The sequence below is a fragment of the Danio aesculapii genome, chromosome 2, assembly GCF_903798145.1.
Source record: "Danio aesculapii chromosome 2, fDanAes4.1, whole genome shotgun sequence".
Lineage (NCBI taxonomy): Eukaryota > Metazoa > Chordata > Actinopteri > Cypriniformes > Danionidae > Danio > Danio aesculapii.
Genome location: NC_079436.1, coordinates 50,281,721 through 50,302,362, shown reverse-complemented (window position 1 = coordinate 50,302,362; position 20,642 = coordinate 50,281,721). Strand labels below are relative to the sequence as shown.

Genomic DNA, 20,642 nt, shown 5'->3' with positions numbered 1-20,642 from the left:
TGTTTAAATTTGACATTTTCAAGTGAGCTCGTCCATTTTTCATTAGCTGTATAAAATAAATCCTTCAGGATTGTATTTTGTTGTTTTCTTCTGTATATTGAGAGTCTGTGTTTTCTGTCTTCAGGCTTGTGGACGTTTCATTAATAATAATGCTGTTACCAAGATGGTTCAGTCCTCCAGCAAATCTCCTGAACTGCTGGCCAGATACTGCGACTCTCTGCTCAAGAAGAGGTGTGTGTGTGTTTCTATCTTACTCTCCTGACACACACCGTAAATAAATGATTAATGCTAAATAGAATCAAACCTCTCATATTTCAGCTCCAAAAACCCAGAGGAGGCAGAACTTGAAGACACTCTGAATCAAGTGGTGCGTTTCAGGTTATTTGAGATTGACATTACCTGCTTCTTTTTTTTTTTTTTTTTGTATCTGTATTGATCCTCTTTCTCATTTGTAGATGGTGGTGTTCAAATACATCGAGGATAAGGACGTGTTTCAAAAGTTTTATGCAAAGATGTTGGCCAAACGTCTGGTACATCAGAACAGTGCGAGTGATGACGCTGAGGCCAGCATGATCTCCAAACTAAAGGTGCACCAGTTTGAGGCATTTGCCTACAATCTGCGCTCAGTTGTATGTTATTTTTGTTGTTTGATTGTATAGTGTAAAAAACAGAAGTGTGGGCACATCTAGAAAATCTCAAAGGCAGGTGCTCAATCAAAAACAAACATTTGTAGAAAAAGATTCAAAGAAAATCGGCAGACTGCCACTTTAGCTCTCAAAAACATTGACATTTGACATTAAAGATTTTTGGAGAGCTAAAGTGGCAGTGTGCCGATTTTCTTTGGATCTTTTTCTACAAATGATTGTATAGTGTCTCTTAGTTGGGAAAATGCAATCAATTCAAGCTTTTTCAGTGTATTTTATTGTCGATTTAACTATTTATTGGTGCATTTAGTAATGTTCACTTAAGGGTTCATTCTGTTTTCATGATAGAAGGACGGGTGGATGGGTGGGCCTGTGCAGACGTGGAAAATGCTTGTTTTTTTTCATAATTTCTCTTTTTGTAATTGGCTTTTTTACATTCAGAGCTTGTTTATTCTGCATAATTCTTAATATATATATATATTTTTAAGATGACTACTGTCATACAGAGATTCCAATTATTAAACAAAAGGATAGAAACTCTAATTCTGGTTAAAATATAAAGACCGGAACACACATAGCTCATAGTTGGCCGTTGGGCTTCTTGGGTCTGTCAGTATGGCTAGTTGGTTTGGTGTTTTCCACACGTTGCCTTTCTTTGGTTAAAGTTGCTTGTTGGCCTAATTCAGCATGTAGAATCGGCGTCAGCTGAAGAGAATACTCTGTACACATGTGACTTTAAATTGTTTTGTCACACTACATCTCACTCGCGCTTTGTCAAACAATTTAAGTCGCATGTGACCTCTATTGGATTTAAATTATGCATTCAGTAAACAAAACATTATAGATTGTCATCATTAGTTTCTAACACTGTATGGTTTGTCATTTTTTAGCAAGCGTGTGGCTTTGAATACACATCGAAACTCCAGCGCATGTTCCAGGACATCGGAGTCAGCAAAGACCTCAATGAACAGTTCAAGAAGCACCTCACAAACTCTGAACCTCTAGACCGTAAGCATGAGCTGTTCTCATTATCATATTTTAACTTGAGGTAGGGCTGTGCAATTTGATGATATATATTTATCCTTGCTAAATAAAATAGATTTCTGAGTGTATATACTTTAAAATGTAAAAAAAAAGAAATAGGTCTTTACATGTGGTATATATATATATATATATATATATATATATATATATATATATATATATATATATATATATAGTGTGTGTATGTATGTAATGTATGTATACAGTTGAAGTCAGAATTATTAGCCCCCCTGAATAATTAGCTCCAATTTTTATCCAATTTCTGTTTAACGGAGAGATTTTTTTTCAACACATTTCTAAACATAATAGTTTTAATAACTCATTTCTAATAACTGATTTATTTTATCTTTGCCATGATGACAGTAAATAATATTTTACTAGATATGTTTCAAGACACTTCTATACAGCTTAAAGTGACATTTTGAAGGCTTAACTAGGTTAATTAGGGTAACTAGGCAGGTTAGAGTAATTAGGCAAGTTATTGTACAATGATGGTTTGTTCTGTAGACTATCAAAAAAATATAGCTTGAAGGGTCTAATAATATTGACCTTAAAATGTTTTTAAAAAAATTAAAACATGCTTTTATACTAGTCAAAATAAAACAAATAAGACTTTCTCCAGAAGAAAAAATATTATCAGACATTTCTTTGCTCTGTTAAACATCATATGGGAAATATATATAAAAAAAAAAAAAACTGACTTCAACTGAATATAGATATAGATGTATTAGAGCTGCGCAATTCTGGCTAAAATGAGAATCGAGATTTTTTTTTTTTTTTTTTTTTTTATTATTTTATTTTTTTGCTTTAAAATAATGATCACTATTTTCTCACGATTCTGTAGATGTAAAATAAAGGTTAATATGAGTAGGCTATTGTTATTGTTATTTCTCAAACATGGTAAAAAAACTACATTAATGTTATAGGAAGGTCTATTGTTTATTCTCATGCACAACTTTGTGTTCGCTAAGAAAGAAAAAAGCATATCAAATGCTTGTCGTAGTCTAATTGTAACTCTATAATGCCATATGATTATTTAAATGTTGTGCCCGATTTCGGTTTCATTTTCACTGCTAAGTGCGGTTCATCCTTCCCGCGCGACTCTCAAACAATTACTCTGTTTCACAAACTGAATGTTATTTACAACATTATCACCTGTTATTCACAGCCTATGCAGGTTCTGTTCACTAAAGCAGACTTCATTCACAGATGCTCAAAACATTTGAACAAAGTTATACAGTTTAAAAGCAAAGCGAAAAAAAAATACCAAGGAAATGTATGTAAACTTATGACTGTCTAGAAATTATTAAAACAATTCTCTCATTATTCTGGTATTTAGCAAATGTAAATCATTTAGGTAATCCTAATGAGCCTAAAATAGTAAACGTTTAGTATGATTTACCATCAGACATTTAAAACAAATGGTTATGTTCCTTTTTTTTTTTTAGAGTGTATGTAAACTTCTGGTTTCAACTGTGTGTGTGTATGAACTAACTGATTAAATTCACAAAAATAGTGCTGTATTGCAATATATATTGTTATCAGGATATATACGACTGTCAAATATTTGCCAAGATTTTGTCATTTCGCACAGCCCTACATTTTTTTGTGTTGTCTTTTATTGATGTATGAAGTTGTGATCATTATAATGCCATATGTTCTTATTTATAATGATCTTGCCATGAAATAGCTATAAATTGCTGGTGGCATTGAGTCTAAATAAAAATGAGCCTAGGTAAAAAAAAATCCTTAATTTTAAATTACAAGATAAAAAGTCTAAATTATGACCTAGTAAATCTTATTACTAAGTCAAGATGATGACTTTAAGGTAGAAATTATATTGTTATGCTAATAGGTGGCGACAAACTATCTACATGTGTGTCACTTCATCAGTTCTTTAAAAACGATTAATCTAGTGGAACATGAAGTCTTTATAAGAGTCATTGAAATGAAAATTTTTTTTTTTATATAATAGATAGGCAGGCAGACAGACAGAGTTTTCGTAATTTCGAATTTGCAATGTCATAATTGCGACTTTTAAGTTATGAGCAATTTATAATTTTTTTCTTACCTGGGTGGAAACGGGCTTTCTTAATTCTCTCATGCTCTATCAATCATGATTGAATCATTGCTGAATGTTGTGTTGTTTTCTAGTGGACTTCAGCATTCAGGTGTTGAGCTCGGGTTCATGGCCCTTCCAGCAGTCCTGCACTTTTGCTCTGCCATCTGAGGTAATTCTGCAAATGGGCTTGGATGTAAATCCATTGTTCCCATGTGTCATGAATTTTCTGCAATATCATGGGATTTTAAAAGGTCTAATCCAGACATTGAAAGTCAGAGAATTTATTATATTTTATGTTAAAGTCATGCAATATCAGGGATTTTAATTTGTCAGCTTAAAATTAGCTTTTTTTGTGTCAGTGTATTTCTGTACCGTTTTTTTTTTGGTTATGTTTTTCACTGCCATTTTAGTCTTATTTTACTTGTCAACTGTCAATCAAACGCAGTTTTTAGCATTATTATACCTGATAAAATACTGTCGTTGGCTGGTTTTTGTCTGCTCAGTGCTCAAACAGACCCTCCTAAATTTAGTTGGGAAAATGTCTGATTTTGCAGTGCCTTTTCTCAAAATTATAGGTAATATTTATTTGTTTTTTGTACATTGCAATAATAATAATAATCTAAAGCAGGTTACATACCAAAATGTTAGAAGAAAATCTCCAGCAAATCACTTAATTCTGGAGGGTCTGCTCAATATAACATCAGCCTGTTTTTCTGTTCATTATAGGTCATAGAAATTCATCTTTTTAGTCACAGAAAGTTAGGGAATTCATCAATTTGGCTTCGAGTGGGAACCCTGTAAGTCTCTTGTTCTTAATGTTTCCAGTTTTGTTTCTAAACCTTTGTTATATGTTTCTTTTGATCCAGTTGGAGAGGAGCTACCAAAGGTTCACAGCCTTCTATGCCAGCAGACACAGCGGCCGCAAGCTCACCTGGCTTTACCACCTGTCCAAAGGAGAGCTGGTCACCAACTGCTTCAAAAACCGCTACACCTTACAGGTACAGAATAATGATAATCTACAGTTGAAGATGAAGTTATTAGCCCACCTCTGATTTATTTATTTATTTTTTCTTTGATTTCCCAATTGTTGTTTAACAGATCATTGAGATTTTCCATAGTATTTCCTATTGTATTTTGCTTATGGAGAATGTCTTATTTGTTTTAGTTAGGCTAATATTTTAAATTTTAAAACTGCTAAGGTCAATATTACTAGCTTGCTTATAGTTAATATGTCCATTAACTTGTCTAGTTAACCTAATTAGCATAGTTAAGCATTCAAATTACCCTTTAAAGGTCCCATGAAAATAAAATAAAGTTTTTTTTTTTTGATGTTATTATCAGTATTGTTAGTTTTTAAGATATCTGTTAGCTAGTGTGCTCTAAAACAGTGACACAATTTGCGTTTAGAAGATATCAACATGTAAAGCTTGTAGTTTGTCACTTCTGCCTAAATGTATCAGTGGTTTTATTCACGTCACATCATACTTAAGTTTCTCAGATTCGTGTGAATATATATTTTAATTGATATTTTATTCCTGCAATGAAAATTCAAATATTCTAATTTGCTACTTTAAAGGGCGCCTATTTTCCTCTTTTGCAAGATGTAAGATAAGCCTTTGGTGTCTCCAGGATGTGTCTGTAAAGTTTAAGCTCAAAATACCCACCAGATCATTTATTATAGCCTCCAGAATCTGCCCATTTTGGTGTCTGAATACATTGTAGCTGTTTTTGTAGCCTGTGGACTTAAATGCAAGTGAGCTGCTTTTCCCCGCTTCCACGTGCGTGTCTGCTTCTTATGCGTTACGTCAGATAAACAGCAGTCAGTGACAGAGACAAACTCGGATGAAGCTGAAATACAGCTCATAGTTATAAATACCAAGCAAGTTTATTTCATGTATTCGTGGTTGAGTTTATTCAAGCATTTCTGAAAAGATGAGCCACACACAAATGCCTTTTGCAGTACACACACCCATATACACGTATTAGCATTTAATGACACCATGCGACCATAATGACTATAGCAATTAAGAATAACATAGCGATTTTAATGTCTTTATTACAAACATGCACTGTTTTAAAAGTGTTTTAAGTTCAACTCTGTTTTTGTTTTTTTTTTTTAAATATATTAGTCAGAGAGCCACAGCATCAGATGCATAGAATCATTGGACATCAACTGAGGTCTGTCTTGTCCCTGTATGAACGGAGTAGGAGTCTGGTTCCCATTGCTGGCAATAAGTCAGATTTGTTTCCAGTGCATGTTGGACTCTGGCAGGGTTGCCCCTTGTCACCAATTGTATTCATAATTTTTATGGACAGAATTTCAAGGCGCAGCATTGGGCTGGATGGGGTCCGGTTCGGGGACCACAGGATTTCATCTGTTATTTGCAGATGATGTTGTTCTGTTGGCTTCATCAAACATGGACCTTCAGCATGCACTGGGGTGGTTTGCTGCCGAGCGTGACGTGGCTGGGATGAGAATCGGCACCTCCAAGTCTGAGGCCATGGTGCTCCACCGGAAAAGGGTGGTTTGCCATCTCCAGGTTGGAGAAAAGTCCTTACCCCAGTTGAATGAGTTTAAGTATCTCAGGGTTTTGTTCACGAGTGAGGGAAGGATGGAACGTGAGATTGACAGGCGGATTGGTGCAGCAGTAATGCGGTCGATGTACAAGTTCGTTGTGGTGAAGAAGGAGCTGAGCCGAAAGGCAAAGCTCTCATTTATCTGTCAATCTATGTTCCTACTCTCACCTATGGTCATGAGTTTCGGGTCATGACCGAAAGGGCAAGATCTCGGATACAAGCGGCCAAAATGAGTTTCCTTTGAAGGATGGCAGAGCGCACTCTTAAGGATAGGGTGAGGAGCTCTGACACCCGGGAGGACCTCGGAGTAGAGCCGCTGCTCCTCCACATTGAGAGAAGTCAGTTGAGGTGGCTCGGGCATCTGTTTCGGATGCCTCCTGGACGTCTACTTAGGCAGGTGTTCCAGGCATGTCCCACCGGGAGGAGGCCTCGGGGAAGACCCAGGACATGCTGAAGGGACTATGTCTTTTCGCTGGCCTGGGAACGCCTCTGCATCCCCCCGGAGGAGCTGGAGGAAGCGTCTGGGGAGATGGAAGTCTGGGGTTCTCTCCTAAGACTGCTGTCCCCGCGACACGGCCCGGACAAGCGGTAGAAAATGAATGAAAGAATTAATGAATGAATGCTCCAATGTAGCGGCAGAACACAATTTGCTCACATTTTCTTTCCCTCGGAATAAAGTAATACAAATACAATCTTGCATTAAGGAAAATAAAAATAAATAACATTATATGTAAAAGTAACACGTATTAGGCCAAACAACAATACAGAAAATATATAAATACAAATATACAAAGGGTACAGCAGTAGAAAATAAATTAATAAAAAGAATAATAGTAATAATAATAATAAAAAAAGTAAAAAAATAAAAATAAATAAAAAGTAAGATAAAAAAGAAAAAAAGGAAAACACTCTCCATTAATAACTAAGCCAGGGGCAGGGAAATAGTTAATATACTTACATGCATATACACATACATATACACACATTTATTTATTTTTAAAGTGTAAGAGGAAGGGTTGCCAAATAGTGTGAGATTTTTCAGTATTACCGCAAACTGTGTATCTAATCTTTTCTATTTGCATAGACTGCATCAGATCATGCATCCAATGTACATAACTGGGTGGGGAAGGATTTTTCCAGTTCAGTATTATAAGCCTTTCAGCAATTATTAAACAAAAGGCGAGTGCATTTGATTGTGTAGATGACAAGGAAACATTTGTAGGGTTAAGTCCAAATAATGCTACTTTAAAAGCATTTTAAACTTATAACACTTCACAGTAAGTTGTAACAAATATTTTAATCCAACATTTAAAAAAATATTATGTGGACATACGAATACATGTTTTTATGGAAACATGGCGCCTATCAATCAATTTGGTGGGTGGGAAAAACCGCACTCCTATGTCACATTGTGGTGGGCCACAAAATCACTTGGATTTGGATGCTATTTTAATATGAGGAAATAAAAAAAAAAAGAGACTATTTGGGTTTCTATCACTCCAATATGACAGTGGACACACTATACCTAAACACAGTTCTGTCCAAACAGCTTACAACAGTTGATTTTCATCATAGGTGCCCTTTAATAAACATTTTTATCATCACCATTGTTGAGGACATTTTCTTCATATACTCTCTTAGTTTCAATTAACAATTTAATGCGCGAAAAGTTAAAAAGTTAAATGCGCGAAAAGTTCCTATTGTAACCCCAAACTTTAATATTAGAATTAGAAATCAGTGAATTATGCACTGCCATAAGTTGTTTTTTCTATAGTTCTGAAGTGGAATTGACTCTTCTGTTTGATTATGTAAATTGAATTGCAGTAATTCAGTCTTTTTTTTTTATTTATATAAAACATGAATGTTGACTAATTATATATATTTGTGTGTGTCCATGCAGGCATCTACGTTCCAGATGGCCATTCTACTGCAGTACAACACAGAAGACGTTTATACAGTCCAGCAGCTGACGGACAGCACACAGATCAAAATAGTGCATCAACCAAACAATGCAAATTTAAAACAATGTCCAGATATCAATTGAATATTCATCTAACAGAGCTTTTTTTTACATTTATTTTAGGACATATTGGTGCAGGTTTTGCAAATATTATTAAAATCCAAGTTGCTGGTAAGCAGTTCTTTTTTTATTATTATTATTATTGTTGTTTGTTGTGTTGATAAAAAAAATGCATGAGAAGTCAACATGAAATAAATAAGCTAATATATTTTATCGATTTCAAATTATATTTTCAATTTTAACTGATTTACTAATTCATACATATTGTTAACAGATTGCCAAGCAGCTATTTGGGTGTTATTAAGTCATATTAAGCGAAGACTAATTGGCTCATATAGAACATCCAGCATATTCTTAAAGCAATTATTCGCTATTTAGTTACCGTATATACACCCTAGTATTAATCTCATAATAGTTGGGCTTTCTAATATTACTACCTTTGCATTTTATTTCCCCTTAAAACTTTTTTTACATATATGAAGTGAGCTGTGGATGTCATTTCATGTTAATTTCTATAAGCCTTACAGTTAAAGTCAGAATTATTAACCCTCCTGAATTATTAGCCCTCATGTATATTTTTTTCTCCCCAATTTCTGTTTAACTGAGAGATTTTTTTTTCCAACACATTTCTAATCATAATAGTTTTAATAACTCATTTCTAATAACTGATTTATTTTATCTTTGCTATTTTTAAGATACTAGTATTTAGCTTAAAGTGACGTTTAAAGGCTTAACTAGGTGAATCAGAATCAGAAAGAGCTTTATTGCCAGGTATGTTCACACATATGAGGAATTTGTTTTGATGACAGAGCTTCTACAGTGCAACAGAAATACAGAGACGGGAAAACAGATTATAAATATCTTTTTAAAATAGAAGTAGTGAATGCAAATTGACAAATGGACAAGGTATGTACATGTATATTACTATATAGTGTTATATGTCCAGCTGTTATGTGCAAATTGGCATGTAAAGTGTGTTAAATAAGTGTATATGTGTATAAGAGTGTATAGCAAGTAGTGATGTTGGTTCCGCAATTATTATCATCAAGTGTTCATGAGATGGATTGCCTGAGGGAAGAAACTGTTTCTGTGTCGGGCTGTTCTGGTACGCAGTGCTCTGTAGCATCGACCAGAAGGTAAAAGTTCAAAGAGGCAGTGTGCTGGGTGTGAGGGGTCCAGAGTGATTTTGGCAGCCCTTCTGCTCGCTCTGGATAAGTACAGTTCTTGGAGAGTAGGGAGGGTTGTACCAGTGATTCGCTCAGCAGTCTGAACTATTCGACCTAGTCTTTGGGGGTCGGATTTGGTAGCTGAGCTAAACCAGACAGTTATTGAAGTGCAGAGGATTGATTCAGTGATGGAGGTGTAGAACTGTTTCAGCAGCTTCTTTTGGAAGGTTTAACTTTCGCAGCTGACAAAGGAAGTACAGCCTTTGATGAGCTTTTTTTGACTATAGATTAGGCAAGTTAGGGTAATTAGACAAGCCATTGTATAATAATGGTTTATGTAGACGATGGAAAAAAAAATATTGCTAATAATATTGACCTTAATATGTTTTTTCTAATTAAAAACTGCGTTTATTCTTGCTGAAATAAAACAAATAAGACTTTCTCCAGCAGAGAAAATGTTATGGGAAATACTGTGGAACAATTCCTCACTCACACTATTTGGGAAATGTTTGAAAAATAAAAAGTCACAGGAGGGCTAATAATTTTGATTTCAGCTGTATATTATATTTATCATAGCAGTGTGTTTTCGGTTATAAATCATCAGTGTTTGTTCATGCAGGTTTTAGAGGACGAGAACGCAAATGTGGATGAAGTGGAATTCAAACCCGACACCCTCATAAAACTCTTCCTGGGCTATAAAAAGTAGGTCCTCCTGAAGTGCATCTCATATTGCAGTCATAATTCTATAATTAATATATATTTAATATAAAGCAGAGTACTGTGAATATTGATGAATGATTGATTTTGTTTGTTTTTCTCCACAGTAAAAAGCTGCGAGTCAACATTAATGTGCCAATGAAGACGGAGCAGAAACAGGAACAGGAAACGACCCATAAAAACATTGAGGAAGACAGAAAACTCCTGATTCAGGTATCAGTATTCATACTGCTTAAATATATTCATTAAGACAAAAAACGGTTAATCAAGATACATTAAAACAGTAATATTACTGTAAAATTGATGAAATAATAAAACTATTTAAAATAACTGATTTAGTTCAGAATATTGAATATATTTTAATATTTTTTAGGTATTATCTTAATTAGCCAGTTGTTTATATTTAGTCATTCAGCTTAACAATAGCTTGTCTCTCAAAAATATCTTCTCAAGCATGTCCAGAACTAGAAATATTAAGTCTACTTAAGGATCACAAAGCAGCCCAAAAAATATAAATTATTTGTCACTTTTATACTTGATCTCTATTTTTCAAACCACTAGGATTCACCATTTGTAAGAAGGAATTCATTTAGGCCCTGTTTACACATACCTTTTAGTTTAAAACTCTTAAGTTTTTCTACGGTTAAGCTTTCCGTCCACACTACCTCGGAGTTTTCGAGCACTGAAAATGGAGCATTTTGAAAACGCTGGGGAGGCCATTTTCATTTTAAAACACTGCTGCTGCTTCTCATTGTGGAAGGGGGAATACAGAGTCATCTGAAAACGGAGGTGTCTGATTGGGGCTTTTTCTCAATATTAAGTACACAAAGTTCAGTCTTGCATGCTTTCCTTGTAAGTTATATGAAAAACAATCTCCTGAGGACACGTCGGGTTAATCCTCAAAGGGAACAGTGTACTTTATAATGTCATTCACATGACCCTCCAGGCTACGCTGTTTCACTATCACCAAAACAGATACCAAAAATGTTGAGGCATCGTGTAGCTACATATTTAGGCTATGTGATCGTCATCTTCACTGTATGTATATTTACAACAAAACGGAGCCTATGACAATACTGCCTCGATTACGAAAACATAGCCTGTCTCTTTTGCTGACTGCCTGGAGTTCAGACATGCGCAGACACTGCTACACATGCAAGAGTGTGTGTGGTCATGTGATGTGCGTTTTCAGCGGTATAGTGTGGACGGAGAGCTGTTCAGAAACGCTGGATGAAACGCCAGTGTGGACGTGGATCGCTTTCATTCTAAAAGCCGTTTTAAAACGTATTGGTGTAAACGGGGCCTAAATGTTCACAATTAAAGTTTAGTTGGAGAATATCTTTTCAGTATAAGCTTGTTGTCTAATTTATATTCATTATTAATCTCATGAAGCATAATTTAAAACATTAAAACATTTAAAATTTAAGACACTTCATTTATTAAAGTAATTTCTAATACATTTCATTTAATGCAGACACTAATATGTGATCTCATTTTTTTTCTGCTTAGTTGAGTTCAAATTAACATAAATATGATTGTGTTTGACTTTTTTTTTTATCGCAGGCGGCCATAGTGAGAATCATGAAGATGAGGAAGGTTTTGAAGCATCAACAGCTTCTGGCGGAGGTTTTGAACCAGCTCTCATCCCGGTTCAAACCTAGAGTCCCCGTCATCAAGGTCAGTCTCTAGCAGTAGTGGAATAAGCGCCAAAAAAATAGTAGTCTGGGTAAAGGCGTCTTTTCAAAACACTACTCGTAAGTATAAGTAAAAAGTAGTCCTTTTAAATGTACTCATGAGCAGTGTTGGGGAAAGTAATGCATTACAATATTCAATTACTCTCTAAAAAAGTAACAGGTTGCGCTAGTATCATGCGCTGTTATTATTATACAATTATTTCACCCTATAACCTCCCAATAAAAAAATGTAGCTTACATCAGTGGCATTCTTAGTGCTAGTCATTCAAAGGGTAATCATAGACTATCAATTTTAAAATGTGAGATTAATTCAATGTGAGAACACATTATTATATTAATATATGCACCTATAGTAAGCCAACAGAGAGCATGTTAATGCATTTACACTAGTGGCGTTATGGTTCGGATCACATTTTCGGATCGATCCATTTTTTTAGATAAGCCGAAAAGGGGAGGAAACAAATGTCATTTGCTTTTTATTTATTGCTAAAACAGTACTGCAAGAAACTGTTGCTTTTAACAAACATAACCTGCCATTTCATTAAAGATAAAATCAAGAAATAACCTGCTGAATTAGGTGAATTGTGAAAAATAGGGGTGCCCAAAGTTCTGGAGGGCCGGTGTCCTGCAAAGTTTAGGTCCTACCCCAATCAGAACCACCTGGGCTAGCTAACCAAGCTCTTATGCTGCAGTCACATTAGAGTTCGAGCATGCCAAATTCTGTCGTACGTGCTGCGAAAAGGGGCGAGATTAAATGAGATGTTTAGACTTTTAAAAAGCGAACGATTGGTCCATATTTAAAATTTCTGTCCAGAGAGGTCCTGTTTTGATCTTCGATTGGTCTCACGCAGTCACGTGATGCGATTTCACAGGGCAGAGTTCATCAAGCTTGAACTTTCCAATGCAGCAAACTGCAAAACCTGTCACATGTGCTTACACTTCTGGTCTATCCCATTCGCTTCCATATGAACGCAAGTCTATGGGGGGGAAAGTGCAGTGTGACTGCACCTTCACTAGGATTTCTAGAAACAACTGTGCAGGTTGAGGCAAGTTGGAGCTAAAATCTGCAGGACACTGGTCCTCCAGGACCCAGTTTGGACACCCCTGTTGTAAAACATTCAATACTTTGAAACATTTATCTTTGCTACTGTTGCTGATAATGTTAAATGTATAAATCTAACATTATAATTTGTTCAATGCATCATCTTTATTTTTAGTCTCATTTTCAATTAATGATTCAGTAACTTTGTTTCATTACTAGATTCATAATTTTTGAAGAATTTGATGCATATTTTTGATGGCTGACTGTCTCCACTTATTGTTTACAATTAACTGTTCAATGAGAGAAAATATCAGTCACTTTGAATGTTTCAGCAAAGGCTTTACCAGAACAAAATTCAACAAAATCAGACATAAGTATCTGTAAAACAATAATAAAAAGCTATGCATATAAAATATTGTTATATTTCATTTAATAATAGGCACAAGTTATTGACATTGGAATTGTTTTGTTAGTGTTAATGCAGTTTGGAAGAACTGGCCATATTTTTTATATTATTATTATTATTATTATTATTATTATTATTAATGTGCTCACACTTTACTATAAGGTTTCATTAGTTACTGTATGTACTAACATGAACTAATAATGTACAATACTTGTACAGCATTTATTAATCATAGTTCTACATTTACTAATGCATTAACATATAAATTCATGCTTGACAAGTTAAATGACGAGTTAACAATGAACGACTGTATTTTCATTAACTAACATGAACTAACATTGACAGGTACTGTAATGTATTGTTGGTTGTTTGTTCATGTTAGTAAATACATTAATTAAAACAGCCTTATTGTAACGTGTTACCATTAATGTTTCGGGGTTTATATGCATAATTATCAGTGTTAAATGATGGTCATTATGGTTGTGTTGCATGCTTTTTTTGTGTGCAAATTATGTACTATAAAATTGGTCCTAAATTTCATTCTGGGTGGTATTAAATATAACTCTTAGGCCCCGTTTACAGTAATGCGTTTCAGTTTTAAAAAGCATAAGTTTTGCTACGGTTACGCCTTGTGTCCACACTACCCCGGAGTTTTCGAGCGCCGAAAATTGAGCTTTTTGGAAATGCTGAAGAGGCCATTTTCATTTTAAAATGCTGCTGCTCAGTGTCAGTGTTGATGGGGGGAAAACAGAGACAGCTGAAAATGGAGGTGGGGCTGCAGACATCTGATTGGTGCTTTTTCTCAATATTACACACAGTTCAGTCTTACACCCTTTTCTTGTACGAAAACAAACTCCTGAAGACACGTCAGGTAAATCTTCAAAGGGAACAGGGTACTTTATACTGTCATTCGCATCACCCTGGCTACGTTGTTTCGCTATCTTACTGGGTGTCCGGGTGTCCGCGGGGTTTTAAAAAGTAATAAAAGTTGATAAATCAATGTAGAGAAATTTAAGTCTCTTAAAAACTATAAAAGTCTTAAATGTTATTTTGCAAGGTATTCAATTTGATATCATTTTTGGTTATACAATGTGTAATTAAATCTGAATAAAATCTGCGAATATCAGGATGTTGTGGAGTTTATGAAATCAATAAAATCCTGCTAGATTTGACGTCATGCTGCTTTGTTTACTGCAGTAACCAAGGCAACATTGTTATTTCCGCAGTAGTCGCCAACCTGCTGAATTAGCTAGATTTAATCGATTTTTATTCAGTATATGAATGTTTTGGATTTGTTTCTTGAATTAATATTTAATAAATATACTGTAAGATAAAATCTGCCCAGTGTTTCCAGTTGAAAAGTGGTTTTAATCCAACAAACACATCTCTGTTGTAGCGATGTCTGTACAACGTTCTAATTTTTCAAAGGCAACGTCGCCACTTTCGTGCTCGCTACATTGTTACAAAGTGGAAATGTAAGACATGAGAAGGCTGTAGCAACATTGTCGCGTGACATTCATCAACCGTGAGACGACGTTCTTACTACATGCATTTTTCCTGGCAGTTTTATCAATACTGCCTAGAATACAGGATAAGCAGTAATAATTTCAAATATTGTTTGTTCATTTTTCCTTTTTAATTTAATACTGCATATGTAAACTTAAGTGTTAAATGCCACACAAATTTATATAGTCAAACTTTTTATTATATATTTCTCAATATTTAATACATACAGTACACATCTAATTATAAGCAAACAGTATAAAATAAGGTTTAGATTACATTAAATAATTAACACTGGACATCGAAGCTCTGGACTGGAGAATACAGCAGCCCGTGGAGCGCAGCCGTAGGCCAGGCGTATGGAGAATGCAGTCAGAGAAAGAAACAACCCCAACAGAATTCAGTTCAGAGATGGATCCACAGCAGCCACAAGTCAACATAGGCAGTGATCAGGAGAGGACAGATCAGAGCTTGACACAACCGGACTACACAAATGACCAATGATGACTTATTTATCAAGAAGAACTAAAGCAACACTCATGTCTCCTCGGTCGTTGTTGAATGAGATGCCGAACGGTCTGTTGAAGTTTAAACGGATTCATTGATGACGAGTAAATGTTGTACAGCGGCGTCCATGCCGCCTAAGCACAACCTAAAGCAATGACCATTTAAATGGCAACATAATGACACCGTTGTGACAACCTTCAGCAACAACATAGATCCTCAACCTTTTTACAAGGTTGGTCAAACATTGTAGGAAGGAAGCTACATTGAGGCAATGTTGTGTGTTTGTTGGGAAGGTCTTAATGTATGGAAAGAGTCTTAAAAAAAGGTCTTTAAACGTAATGAATTTCGCTCTCTGATTCCTGTATATACGCTGAACTTAATCAAATTAAAACATGATATAAGGAACTGCCTATTTTCATTTTGATATTAGCAACTTAACAGACACCAAAAATGTTGAGGCGTCGAGTAGCTACATATTTATATGACCGTCATCTTCATTGTATGCATACTTATAACAAAACACAGCCTCCTTTCATTTTCATTGAAAAATATGAAACTTATCCTGTCTCTCTTGCTGAATATCAGTTTTAATAATAATTAATGGCAATCGATAATACAATAAATGTATACAATATAGGAAATAAATCAGTCAAATGTGCAGAATCAGTGTACGTGGTTACATAAATTAATATATTAACTTAGCGTTGCACTCAGCCGAAACACATTACGTGAGAACAAGTAATAGATTTAAAAAGTCCTTGAATCTAAGTCCTTAGATGGAGACCAAATGAATTAAATATCTCGTTTAACTACTATAGTGAGATGAGATCCAGCGGTACACCCTTGATGAACAGTCCGACTAGCGCTGCTCTCACCTGGGGAGGTGTGCTTAAAGCCTGGAGCTCAGACGCATGCATACACTGCAGTGCATGCCAGAGTGTGTGCGTGTGGTCGCATGATGTGCGTTTTCAGCAGTATAGTGAGGACGGAGAGCTGTTCAGAAACGCCAGTGTGGACGTGGATCGTTTTCATCCTAAACGCCATTTTAAAACTAAAACGTATTCGTGTAAATGGGGCCTTAGAAAGCTGCAGATACCCTGTCACACCACTGGTTTCCAGTCCTCTTCTAGTCTGGCTAACAGTGGTTTGTTTCAGCGCTCATGCTTTGTCTTGTCTTTCACAGAAGTGCATTGACATCCTCATAGAGAAGGAGTATCTGGAACGGGTGGATGGAGAGAAAGACACCTACAGCTACTTGGCCTAAACATTTCTTTGCTCCTCCACGTCTTTACTGTCTGTCTCTCTCTCTCTCACACTCATTTTTTTTTTTGTTTTGTTTTTTTTAAGTTGTCTCTCGGGTAATAAATATCATTCCTCTTGATGTTCGGCCTGTGTTGATGGGATTACGAGAGTTTAAAAAGGACTAACAGAAGAGGAGTGTGTGCGTCAGTAACTTTACTGTTGAACTGGATATGGACAGACTGCATTTGAAATGTACATACAAACGACGGAGACCTCGAGCTTTAATCTCGCAAAATAAAACATCGCAGGTTTGGAAGAACCCAATCAGAAACAAACACATTAAGCATGCTCTTGCCTATCAGCGTTTAAATGAAGATGATGATGAAAAAAGAACAAAGTTACACTTAAATCGTAGCAATGAGGGGCTTCGGAAATGTTTTAAGAGGAGAAAGGTAAAATCATATAGGAAAAATAAACAACGTGCAATTTTATCTGCACGTACTGGGAATGAGCGAGTTGGACAGGTTTGTAGACGTGTTCTCTGCATTGTTACCTGCTACCAGAAAACCATTTGTATAGTGTGGTTCACTTTTTTAAATGTGTGTTAAATAAAAGGATTAAAGGTTTCTGTATGTATTTCTGATGCTGTGGAGTCACTGTGTGAAGAAAAAAAACAAGACAATATATTGATTATTCGTACATCGATGTGCATCTTCAGGCATACCTGCCAACATTTGACTTTTAAATCTGGGGGAGTGAGGCTGAGGTGGAAGGGTGGGGATGTGTAGGTGGCGTGCAGAGAGTGGCATGCTGTAAATTACGAAAAGTGTGGGGGGTGCGCGAACTGAAGACTGGAAGGGGGGTAGGGGGTTATGCACAAGGTTTCAGGCAGCCGCCCGCTGCGATCGGACATTAGACCAATGTCGGCGATCCGGAGGTGTTATAGACTGTACCAAAAAGTTGAGCAGCGGTGGGGGTGGAGGGGTGTTTAAATTCCGGGAGACAGAACAAAACAAGAGATGGGTCTGAAATACGGGAGACTTCAGGGAAAAACGGGAGTGTTGGCAGCTATGTCTTCAAGACCTATCAATCTGGAACCTTCCACATAACAGGTAAAGTAAAACTGAAACTAAAAAGGTCATGAGGTAAAAAAAAAACATAGGAACTCTCATATTTTTCCAAATTCCATTATTTAAACATGAAGTGGATGTAATGTCTGTATTTATATAGCGCATTTATTGTGTATGGCTATGACCCAAAGCGCTTCACAATCATGAGAGGGGGGTTTCCCCACTCCACCACCAGTGTGCAGCATCCACTTGGATAATGCGACGGAAGCCACAGGATATCAGCACCAGTGCGATCACCACACACCAGCTATAGGAGGAGTGGAGAGACAATTCAGTGAATGGGGGTGATGATGGATAGGGAGGCCATGATGGGTAAGGGTTGATGGAGGGAATTTAGTCAGGACACCGGGTTACACCCCTACTCTTTAAGAGAAGTGCCATGGGATTTTTAATGACCACAGAGTCAGGACCTCGGTTGAACGTCTCATCTGATAGACGGCGCTCACTGACCGTATAGTGTCCCCTTCACTATACTGGGGCATTAGAACTCACACAGATCGCAGGTTGAGTGCCTCACTAACACCAGTTCCAAGAGCAACCTAGTTTTCCCAAGTGGGACTGACCAGGCTCAGCCGGCTTATGCAGAGTTCAGACAGCATGATTTTACCCCCGATTTTGACTTTCTCATTATGTAGTTGATAACAAAAGATATATTACGTGACCTCTCGTTGTTTCCATGTCACTTCTCGCGTGTTTGGTTGAGACGTAATTTAGACAAAGTTGTCGGCGATTGTTCCTATGTTAAATTCATGCAGTGTGAAAGCCCATCGCCGATCCATCTTGCAGTGTAAACACAGCACCGATGGAACGCTAGCCCAGATAGTCATGCAGTGTGATTACATCTGTGACACAACTACTTTGGAAGTCAAGCTTCAGTGAATAAACATTCTTGGGCTACAGGGTGATATGGCTGTGGCCATTTTTCAGTTGTTTTTTGTTTTAACAGGACAACTTTGATTAACTTTTTTTTTTTCTTGGACGTACTTCGAATGCTGACTTAGTCAGTCCCTTTATTCATCAGGACTCGTCACAGCGGAATGAACCGGCAGCTTATCAGCATATCTTTTACACTGCGGATGCCCTTTCAGCTGCAACCCAGTACTGGGAAACATCCATACACACATTCACACACACACACGCACACACTCTAGCCAATTTAGTTTATTCAATTCACCTATAGCGCATGTGTTTGGACTGTGAGGGAAACTTGAGCACCCAGAGGAAACTCACGCCAACAAGATGAGAACATACAAACTCCACACAGAAATGCCAACTGACCCAGCCGGGACTCGAACTAGTGACGTTCTTTCTGTGAGGTGACAGTGCTAACCACTGAGCCACCGTGTCACCTCAAAATGCCGACTTTTAATATAAAATGTGACGAACGAAATACTGGAAGATATGTTCATATGATACAACAACCTGGTTTCTCTCGAGTTTTTTTCCAATTTTGAATTCCTGATAAGATTAAACAAAAAGCAATAGATGAAAAACCCAAAAGAGCAACAGGAAACATTGAAACAATTTTTGACCACTTCATACAGCCTGATTTTGTTGGAAAAAGTCTTTTGTAACGAATTTCGTTCGCTATAATTTGCATCTTTATTTTAATGTACTTTTTGTCTGTCAGTAATCTACAAAATAGTTTAGGTAAAGTGATGTGCAAATACTTTTTTCAATAATAAGGGAATTATAAATCAATTAAAGTAAGCCTATTATAAGATATAAAATATAGTATTTCTGACAATTTTCTTTATTTCATAGATTTGAGTTATGAATTACAGTATTATAATACTACTTGGTATCACGATACTTCAGTTGGTATAGTATTGTAATGTGAATAATGGTATCAAAATCCTTAATGGCTTGCTTGGTTCGGGACTTGTAGAGCTGCCCATCAATGGATTTGCTCTTCAGTGTTTGGACTTTCAGCAGTGAAAATTAAACCACACTGAGCTAAACTGAACTGAACTTAAACTCTGAAAACTGGACTGACAGTTTCAGTCGACTATAATCCTCTATGTTAAGCTGCTTTGACACAATCTACATTGTAAAAGCTCTATAGAAATAAAGATGAATTTAACTGAATTATAGATTTAGATTTTTCATCTCTTAAGAGTAAACCGTGAGAACATTTCTATTTTGGGGTAAAATGTCCATTTAATGTAACGTTGATGCTAGGTAGGCCTATATGTGGATTTGATTTGATAAGCAACTTTGTCTCATTTCTGGTTTAACTGACGACAAATAATGTTAAAGGGAATTAAAAAACATATTTAAAACTTTATAAATAGTAAAAAAATGCGGCAATATATGAGAATTAGGTTATATATCTTGATTTGTTTACCAATGACACGCTCCGATCGGATCATTGAGTCAGGTTGACTCGGTTACATAGACTAAAATATAGCTCGGTTCTTGCTAGATTAGATGTTGCGGCCGGAAGGTACGATAATTCTTTGTAATACATATTAAATTGACAACTTTTGTATTTCATTAATGTCTACCCCAACCCTAAACCGTCACAGTAATGTAAAAACTAGTTGTACCGTATTATTTATTAAACTTCTCAATTTTATTAATGCCCAACCCTGAGCACAGCCTTTACAGTAACGTTACTGTAAAAATATTAATTATTGTTATACAATTTTACAGAAAATATGCTATTGATGTGTGTATCCGCAGCTTCTATCCAGACTTTACCAGTTCACTAAATTACAGTCTACAGACGACATAAAATACTACAATCCGATTCAAATCAGACAATCCGCAAATGAATTGTGTGAGCCGATTCAGTATGTTCACCGAAAAGTGTCGGTTCAGTAAGAAGATTTATCATGAAATGGGCGCGCTTCAGAGTCGTTTTTGTTTCTATCATTTGTATATAC

At 36.1% G+C, this 20,642-nt stretch overlaps 1 protein-coding gene across 1 annotated transcript in view; it reads left to right on the top strand.

The window, feature by feature from the left end:
* Positions 1-17,260, top strand: part of cul1a (cullin 1a) — a 45,123-nt gene extending 27,863 nt beyond the window's left edge. Inside the window, exons 11-22 of the mRNA XM_056481753.1 lie at positions 125-231; positions 319-367; positions 456-587; positions 1,535-1,652; positions 3,843-3,919; positions 4,617-4,748; positions 8,228-8,320; positions 8,411-8,458; positions 10,133-10,215; positions 10,338-10,443; positions 11,794-11,907; positions 16,566-17,260. Coding sequence (XP_056337728.1) covers positions 125-231; positions 319-367; positions 456-587; positions 1,535-1,652; positions 3,843-3,919; positions 4,617-4,748; positions 8,228-8,320; positions 8,411-8,458; positions 10,133-10,215; positions 10,338-10,443; positions 11,794-11,907; positions 16,566-16,646 — 1,140 coding nt within the window. The 3' untranslated portion in view covers positions 16,647-17,260. The remainder of the gene's footprint in view (positions 1-124; positions 232-318; positions 368-455; positions 588-1,534; positions 1,653-3,842; positions 3,920-4,616; positions 4,749-8,227; positions 8,321-8,410; positions 8,459-10,132; positions 10,216-10,337; positions 10,444-11,793; positions 11,908-16,565) is intronic.
* Positions 17,261-20,642: the final 3,382 nt, after the last annotated feature.